Source organism: Macrobrachium nipponense, chromosome 39, assembly GCF_015104395.2.
Source record: "Macrobrachium nipponense isolate FS-2020 chromosome 39, ASM1510439v2, whole genome shotgun sequence".
Taxonomy (NCBI): Eukaryota; Metazoa; Arthropoda; class Malacostraca; order Decapoda; family Palaemonidae; genus Macrobrachium; species Macrobrachium nipponense.
Genome location: NC_061099.1, coordinates 32,073,472 through 32,082,979, shown reverse-complemented (window position 1 = coordinate 32,082,979; position 9,508 = coordinate 32,073,472). Strand labels below are relative to the sequence as shown.

The window sequence follows — 9,508 nt, the reverse complement described above, 5'->3', positions numbered from 1 at the left end:
CCCCAGGATGGAAACTCCGGGGATAAAGTAATTAGGCGACATTGTTTTCCCGTAGCCTTAAATTATCTTTAGAGATAAGATTAACGGGAAATTATATAAGAACAAGGACGTTTTGATTCTCGCTCTTTTAATTAATACTGACCACATGTGCGGCCCTAATCTATAACAGCAAATAACTTGAACAATAATGTTACGTAAATCGTCCCACGCGAATGTGTAACACTGTAGAGCTGAAAACTTCTTCAGTCTACTGTCATTCTTCATTTATGAATTATAAAAACATGGAACTAATTCATCATTATCACATTTATAGAGCCCATTGCGGTCGTTTTCATCTTAAGAAAAACAGAATGAAATAAACCTCATAAACTTATTCTAATATCGGTTTAGCGTTTGGTGTGTCCGATTCCCTGGGAGGATCTTGTCGCATCCTTACAATATTAAATCAAGCTGTCACAATGTAACCTTTTTAATTGATTTCAGTGAAGGTATTATATAAAATAAGTTATAATACGGTCTTCCTGAGAATCTGGTATTCTCTACGGCTTCGTAAGTATTACATCAAGGTTAGGGAAAGATATGGAACAGTCCGAACAGATAACAGCTGATCAAAGTCCGATTTCAAAACAAACCAAGCTTAGTGGTCCTGACGAAGTGGTTTTGCATTTTGTATTGTGGTTGATTATACCGTTTCATACGTCAAAGACATCGACAGTTGACAATGTCCGGCCAGAATTTTGCTAAATTCGTCCACTGGGGAAGAAATATAATAGCTGTCGGCAGGAATTACAGGTAAGAAGGTAGATTTAAGCCGGCCTCCGCGACTTGGGTAGTACCTATGCTACCTACCTAGCTACTACCTAAGTAGACTTCATGGTATAGGGTAAAAAACCGTAGGGTCCAGAGTGGACCATGTACGATCAGCTTGGACAATCCCAAAAAAAGTACTTTATAACGCGTCCTGACATCGGAGATGGGCATCGTCGCGACTTCTTGTTGGTGAGAAACGGAGCTAAAGACCTCTACTCTCCTTTCGAAGTACCCTAAGTATTTTCTCCACCTTTCGAAGTAAGTATTTTCTCCAAATTTAGAAATTAAGGCCAAATTTTAAGATTTAAACAGAGGGTAGTGAAAACCGTGTCAAACGCTGTGCAAATCTCACCAAAACGCATTCAACATTTTTACTTACAACTTGAAGTACCTAGCTATATTTAGAAGATTGACGCCATCTCGATGTTTACAGAGTCGCTTGTGTCAATAAACTAACCATTTCCTGTGATAAATCCGCATACCACTTGTACCCACAGACGCTGGGGCACTTTCATCACAACAATCGGAAAACTTTTCCTCACCGAGTAAACAACTGTTTTGTAGAAGAAGACGATGAAGAGTGCTCTTCAATAATTTTTTAAATAAATAGTAAAACATCAATATTTTACATATTTATGATGATTAATTTGAAAATATTTGTTATTGAAAAAGTAACTCGATTCTGACTCAAATTTAAGTAATTATATATTTTTTGGAATTAGAACGTTCTTTTAAGTCCTGTATTATGACGTCACAACATCTTGACTTTTGTACCTATTGTAAATAATTGCTTTACTCAACTTTCTTGCAGAACAGTTTACCAGTTATTCATGCAGATTATCAGCTTTTCATGTAATTGGTATAATTGTAATGCGCATATATATCTTTATTATTTACTTTTTGGATATATGAAGATGTTTTACTGCCGGATTATCTCCGTAGTGTGACGCAATTGTTTTCGGTCCCTGTGCCTCTGTTTTCGCACCATAAGAAATTATGGGGCCGAATTTGCAATGACCAGAAAGTCGTTAAAAGAGGAAAGTTACCATTGAGGGACATATGTTTTGATTGAGAAAAATACAAATTTATTCAATAGCTAGCTTGTAAAAAATATTTGATTACAAAAAACTTCATTGACAACTAAGCAGCATACCTACTATGGGTTTCAGAGACAGTGCAAGCACATTTTTGGGCAATACCTATTTCTGTAACGAACACTCGTATCAGAACGAGATTTTGCTGTAGTGCATTACACCCAGTGCCGTAATTTATAAGGGTATCATGAATCACTAATCGTAAAGAATAACGACACTTATCCTTGTACCAAGAGACAAAAACTCCATTATGCAGAAATGGATACGAACACGCGTATAAAGCTCCACCTACCCTCTCCCTCCCCCCCCTCCACCGCCACCCCTTTTTTCCTTTTTCGTTCCTTCGCCTTCCTTTCTCTCTCTCTCTCTCTCTCTCTCTCTCTCTCTCTCTCTCTCTCTCTCTCTCTCTCTCTGTTGCCATTCGGTATGTGTTGACCCTCCAAACTGGGTATAAGACTACACACAAAACGTGGAAATTGGTGAAATTAGGCTATGTATTGGAAGTATATATACATAAATATTAAAGCAATTTTATCATTATTGCATTACTATGACAACTAGAATTCATGGAAACAGTTTATAATAATGAAACGACGTATGTGTGAAGCCTCCACTAATGTGGCAACAATGATTTTGCCATTCTTAGCATGCAAACATTAAAGGTTACATTTATTTCTGGCATACGGTTATTAAAGAAATTCAAAATACTAATATAGACTGAAATCAATGAAAAGTGCTAGCAAAAACAAAAAAGCAAAAAAAAAAAAAAAATTTATATAATTCACTTATCCGTAGTCGTTCCTCTATGGTTTTCGGCAGCCAGATGTACGAAAACGTTAGAAACATTTGATTGTATCTACTTTAGAAATATCTGTAATTTTTCGGGGTAATTTGGTTGCAAAAAAGGGATAATATACATGAATTAAATTAAAATGTTTAAATAACAAAGTAAATTTGAACTAAATAACGAGTAAAGTAAACAATTTAGGAATAAAACTTTGCAGTTTCGTCGTCTGCTGTTCGTAACTGTGTTTGTGGCGCGCGCGCTTAGGAACCAGGAACAGCAACTGGTTTAAAGTGCAATGTGGATTGAACTGAGACCAAAATGTGTATAATAACAATCAAATAAGCACTGTGGAGTTTCAGTTGTGATGGCAGTCAGGATAAAAACCACCGATTACAAGGTAAGAATGAATTCAGTTCAAACCATGACCCAGGGAATAAAAAGTTTCATACTTTCAGTAATATAGGCAACAAAAATGTGTGTTATTGTGCTGATTACAACTGCAATCTTGAGTAAGATCAATAAACGTTACATACATATGCTAACATTGTTCAAAAATGAGTGCTGGGAAGGCTGGGAACAGATGATTTTCGTCACTAATCTAAAACAAAACTGTACATCCCACGGTAGCCGCCATATTGGATTTCAAAACTGCCTTGAAAACATATTTTACGAAGAGCGTCACATGCTTATTTTAGTTCGTATGGGGCTTTCATATATCACATTATGTTGACGAAACTTCAATCTTTTGAATGGTATGCTTGGAGTTGTAATTGTATTCTTGTTTCACCATTTAAATATCGAGTGAATAAGACCTGAAAACCGTGATAAGGGTTGGTAGTCGTTGGTTTTTTCCCCCTAGTAGTAATTCTTTTATTCTTTTAAGTTGTTCATGATTGATTGGTTTTGCCATTAAATATCGGGGTAGCAATGCAGTGTAAGAGGGTTCGAAAATTACGTGGGTGTGTTCCAAACTAGGGTGAAAGCCCCCTCCTCGGCCCCCACCCCCCTCCCTCCCGAGGTTAGGTTAGGTAAAGGGTTATTAGGGTAAACAACCGACTGGACTGGCCAACCCACTGACTACCGCGTTTGTGGCCACCCTCCAAAAAATTACTTTTAACACATCCTGACACCGGAGATGGTCATCAGTTGTTGGTGGTGAGAGGAACAGCTCGAGACCTCTACTCTCCTTACGAAGTAAGTATTTTCTCCAAAGTTAGAAATTAAGGCCATATTTTAAGATTAAGATTAAACAGAGGGTAATGAAAAGTGTGACCAAATGCAGTGCACACTACCCTCATGAAGCTTTCGAAATTTTTACTTACAACTTAAAATGTTTCTAAAATTGACGACATCTTGATGTTTGCGGAGTCGCTTGTGTCAACAAACTTCCCATTTCCTGTCCTAAATCCGCACACCACTTGTACCCATAGACGCTGGGGCACTTTCATCACAACAATTGTAAACACAGACTTCCAACCACTACTTATCCAAGAGAACTACGATTTTTAGTAGAAGAAGGAAAAGAAACGTGCACTAGATAATTATTATATAAATAGTTAAACAGCAGTATAAGGTCATGAATTGCATAAATATTTTTACATATTCATGATTTTTATGCATGACACTTACCTGGCAGGTATATATATAGCTTATCCTCTTGTCGCACTGGCAGAATTTCAAAACTCGCGGCAACCGCTAGTACACTGGTAGTTCAGGTGATTGCCACCCCGTTCCCGTGGCGCTGGTGCTCGGAACCATTCCCGTTTTCCTCAGATTTTCTCTGCCAGCCGAACCGGCAACATCATTGTTGGTTCTCTGATAGAATTTCCTGCTCGTTGACTGACTTTTTGGATTGTGGTATCGTATTCGGAAAGTTAGCTTGGCAATCGCAATTGATCGTGCATTAGTATGTCTGATTCAGGGAGTATGTTTAGAGTTTGTGTGAAAGAAGGGAGGGTGTAAAGTGAGACTGCCGAAATCATCGGTGGATCCCCATACTGTATGTAAGAAGTGTCGAGAGTTTGTATGTACGTGGGAGAATAGGTGTAATGAATGTGAAAGTCTAAATGAGAAAGAGTGGAAGACTCTTGTGAAGTATGTTGAAAGACTGGAAAAAGATCGGGTGAGAAGATCAGTGTCTAGAAGTGAGAGATCTGGTTCTTCGGGTAAACCTTTGAATGATTCTATTTCTGTGTCTTCTCCAGCTCATGCTAATGTAGATTTAGTAGCACCTTCCCCCCAGGTTTCTCCTGCGCCCGTTGCTGTATCTGAGGACACTACTGACCCGCAAATTGTGAAAGTGTTCGCTGCCCTGGCTTCCATGGGTGATCAGATCAAGCGATTAACGGATAAAGTGGAAGTGATTAATGTTGGTGACAGTGTAGTGGAGGGGACGCCTGATCGTCCCTCTCGTGCTCCTAGACCTAGACCTCTGTCAAGCTCCCAGACCCAAGGGAGAAGGCATGTCGAAAGTCGAAGGGAGGCGAGAGGGGTTTACTCACGATCAGTCGTTCCTCAGGCAGTCCTGTTGTTACTTCCCAGGCTGCAGCAGTACGCCGAGAAAAAGACGTGACTGGGAAGTGCGTTTATTCTTCTGATAGTTAGGCTTCAGGAAGGAAGAGACGTTTTTTGGAAGAATCGCGTCCTCTCAAGAGATCGTACATGCCGACCTCGTCCCAGGATGAAAGAGTTTACGAACAGGAGGGTTGGAGTAGCCCTGAGGTATTTTCGTCGGAAGATGAGGACGCAATCCCTATCAAAAGGAAGAAGATTTTTCGTCCTTTAGACGTGTCTAACCGCGAGATGGGCGGTTTTTCTCATAATAAAGAATCTGCGCTTCGTAGACGTCAGCATCGCTCACCTATCAGTAGCAGCCCAGTGCGTCCTCGTTCGCCGCCTCCTCAGGAGTTTCGTCAGGAAGCGGAAACTAAGGCAGTGTTAAGAGATATGCAGGAGAAATTAGCAGTCCTTGTTAAATCCTGGGAAAGACCAGAACAACCTTCGGTTAGACGTAAGGACGCTTCTCTTCCAGTTAAGTCCTCCAAGAGGACGCAAGATAAATCGTTGCCTCCTCTTGCTCAGGCGGCATTATCTCGTAATACAGGACGCAGTGTGTCCTATATGAGGGACGTTTCTCCTACGCTGCAGGAAGCAGGACGCAAGAGGAAGAATGATGGACGCATGGTGGACGCAGGACGCAGGCGGCAGCGCGCTGATCTGCCTTATTCTCGACAAGACGCGGAAGTGCTTGATAAGGAGGCAGTTTCGCATTCGCTTTCCAGACAAGCTTTGGAAAAGGAACCCGATATGGATTGTTTTCAACATCTGGATTTCCAGGATATTTCTTCTCAGGAGGAAGACTTAGTGGATTTTTCGGAGGAAGACAAGAATGTGGAAGCTCCTTCCTTGGATTACAAGAAGTTAACTGAGTGCCTTCTTTCGTTGTTTGAAGGAGATTTTCAACCTTCTGCTCCCTTATCTCCGCTGTCTCAATTCTCCAAGACGAAAGCACCCAAGAAATGTACTTTCTTGAAAATGACGCTGTCGATCACAGCTAGGAAAGCCCTTCAATGCATAAATGAATGGTTGAAGGAGAAGAGAGAAGGGGGGAAAACTTCATTCGCATTTCCACCTGCCAAGTTAGCTTTGAAGTCTGGTGTGTGGTATGCTACGGGGGAAAGTCTTGGCCTGGGAGTTCCTGCCTCCTCCCAGGGGGACTTTTCTAATATCGTGGATAGTTCCACGATATTAGAGTTCGATCATTTGCTGAAGGGCATTTATCGGACTTTTGAAGTCTTTAATTTCCTTGATTGGTCGTTGGGGGCTTTGGCACGGACTCTAGAGATTGAAGAACCTTCTGATTCGGATTTACCCAGAAGCATTATGTCCTGTATGGACAAAGCCTTGAGGGATGGGGCTAATGAGCTTTCTTCTCTATTTACGGCAGGTGTGCTGAAGAAAAGATCTCTTTTGTGCTCTTTCGCTGCGAAAGGAGTTTCGAATGCGCAAAAGTCGGAGTTGATGTTCTCCCCACTTTCAGGACAGCTTTTCCCACCGGACATCATTAAGGATATCGCGCTTTCCCTTACACAGAAGGCTACACAGGACCTGCTGACGTCTTCAGTAATGAAGTATTTGCCCTCAAAGGTAGTAAAGAAGACACCGAAGGAAACAAGGACAGCACAGCAGCCCTTTCGGGGTAGGACTTTTTCCCGACCAGCCTTTAGAGGGAAAAGAGTTCCTGCCAAAAGAGGTTCGAAAACCTCAACCAAACAATGAGTTCGAAGTCCTCCAGACGTGTGTGGGGGCCAGACTTTTAGACTTCTGGGAAGTCTGGCAAAGCAGAGGAGCGGATCCTTGGTCTGTAAGTGTAGCGAAGGAAGGCTACAAGATCCCCTTCCTAAAGAAACCACCTCTCGCTACAGCTCCGAGAGCCCTAGGGGCTCATTACATCGATTTAGAGAAGAGAGAGGCTCTTTGGCATCAAGTTGTCAGTATGTTAGAGAAGGGAGCCATAGAACCTGTTCTGGATCACGAATCCCCAGGTTTTTACAACCGTCTTTTTCTGGTACCGAAGTCTTCAGGAGGTTGGAGGCCAGTACTGGACATAAGTTAGCTAAACTTGTTCGTAGAAAAGACCAAGTTTACGATGGAGACGAACGATTCAGTACTGGCAGCGGTACGTCCAGGGGACTGGATGGTGACGCTGGACCTTCAGGATGCATATTTCCATATTCCGATTCATCCAAGGTCCAGGAAATATTTGAGATTTGTGATCCAGGACAAGATACTATATCAATTCAGTGCCCTTTGCTTTGGGCTTTGCACAGCCCCTCAAATCTTTACAAGGATGATGGCGAACATGGCGAAATGGCTTCATCTGTTAGGAGTCAGAGTCTCTATTTGGACGATTGGCTCATAAGAGCACAATCAAAGCAACAATATCTGGAGGACACGGACCTCACATTGGATTTAACAAAGCAGCTGGGTCTGATGGTGAACCTGAAAAAGTCACATCTGATCCCCACACAGGAGCTAGTTTATTTGGGGATTCTGATATCCTCAGTGACTTTTCCAGGCTTTTCTTCCCCACCCCGAAAGGGACGAAGACCATGTGACCTTCTGGAAAGTGCAGGAATTCCTATCGAAAGACCAATGCTCAGTGAGAGAGTGGATGAGCCTGCTGGGGACACTCTCTTCGTTAGAGCGGTTCATTTCCCTAGGGAGACTTCACATGAGGCCCTTACAGTTCTTTCTGAACGAAGTCTGGCCAAGAAGATTGCAACCAGATTCCTTCCTGTTTCCAATTCCTTTAAAGATAAAGGAGGAATTAAAGTGGTGGCTAGCCCCGGGAAGGTTAGCAGAGGGTACGTCACTCCAGCAGAGGAACCCAGACCTGATATTGTTTTCCGACGCGTCAGACGCAGGCTGGGGAGCGACGCTGGGCCCTCGAGAGGAGTCAGGCCTTTGGAACGAAGAAGAGAAAGCTTGGCACATAAACAGGAAGGAACTGATGGCGATTTTCTTGGCTCTGAAAGCGTTCAGACCGTGGATCAGCGGCAAAGTGGTGCAGATCAACGCGGACAATACCACAGCTCTGGCAAGATATATACGCAAACAAGGAGGACCCACTCGTTTACTCTTTGCAACTTGGCGAAGGAGATTCTTCTGTGGTCAGAGAGAGAGAACGTCACCCTGCTCACCAGGTTCATTCAAGGGGAAAAGAATGTCAGAGCAGACCTGTTGAGCAGGGAGGGACAAGTGCTTTCGACGGAGTGGATCTTGCATCAACAAGTATGCCAGAGGCTGTGGAAGCTTTGGGGCAGGCCAGTGGTGGATCTTTTCGCTACCGCAGCGACAAAGAGTTTACCGAATTACTGTTCTCCGGTCCCGGACCCTCTTGCAGTCGCAGTAGATGCCTTCCTACTAGATTGGACGGGGATAGACGCGTACGCATTTCCCCCGTTCAAGATTTTAGGAAGGGTAATGAAGAAATTCAGAGAAAGTCAAGGAACAAGGCTGACTCTAATAGCTCCATACTGGCCGCCCCAAACGTGGTTCACAGAGGTACTGGAATGGACAGTGGATTTTCCGAGAAGTCTACCCACGAGAGTAGATCTTCTCAAACAACCCCACTTCGACAGGTTCCACAAGAACACCCTCGCTCTGGGTCTGACTGCATTCAGACTATCGAAAGACTTGTCAGAGCGAGGGGGTTTTCTAGAGAAGCAGCGAAGGCAGTTGCGAGAGCACGAAGACCTTCAACTATCAAAGTGTACCAGTCGAAGTGGGAGAACTTCCGTAAATGGTGCAAGAATCGGAAGATTTCTTCATCCAGTACCTCTGTGACCCAAATTGCAGATTTGTTCATGAAACTTACCTGTCAGATATATATATAGCTGTATTCTCTGAAGTCGACAGAATTCTAAAACTTACGACACACGTAGTGGGAGTTAGGGTGGTTAGTACCCATTCCCGCCGCTGGGAGGCGGGTATCAGGAACCATTCCCATTTTCTATCAGATTTCTTCTGTCGCCGGTGTCGTAAACACCTGTTTCACACCTCCGCCTCAGGATTTTGGAAAACTTTTCATATTGCTTGAGTATCCTCTTGACTTTTTCTGGTTTTTTGATTGGATCGATAGCTTGGCATACGTGATTTGGACTGTTTTTTTGATTTTGGCTTAGATTTTTCCCTAAAAAATAAAAAATGTCGGATGTAGTTCTGCTAGCGCCAGGGTGTGCTCGAAGGTGGAATGCAAGGTTAGGCTTCCAAAAGCCTTGGTTGATCCTCACACATTGTGTAAAGGGTGTAGGGG

The 9,508-nt window shown here is 42.8% G+C and overlaps 1 protein-coding gene across 1 annotated transcript in view; it reads left to right on the top strand.

Annotated features, from left to right (window-relative positions):
• The first annotated feature begins 600 nt into the window (after window positions 1-600).
• Window positions 601-9,508, top strand: part of LOC135210273 (acylpyruvase FAHD1, mitochondrial-like) — a 60,203-nt gene continuing 51,295 nt past the window's right edge. Inside the window, exon 1 of the mRNA XM_064243143.1 lies at window positions 601-792. Within this exon, the coding sequence (XP_064099213.1) occupies window positions 722-792 (71 nt within the window). The 5' untranslated portion in view covers window positions 601-721. The remainder of the gene's footprint in view (window positions 793-9,508) is intronic.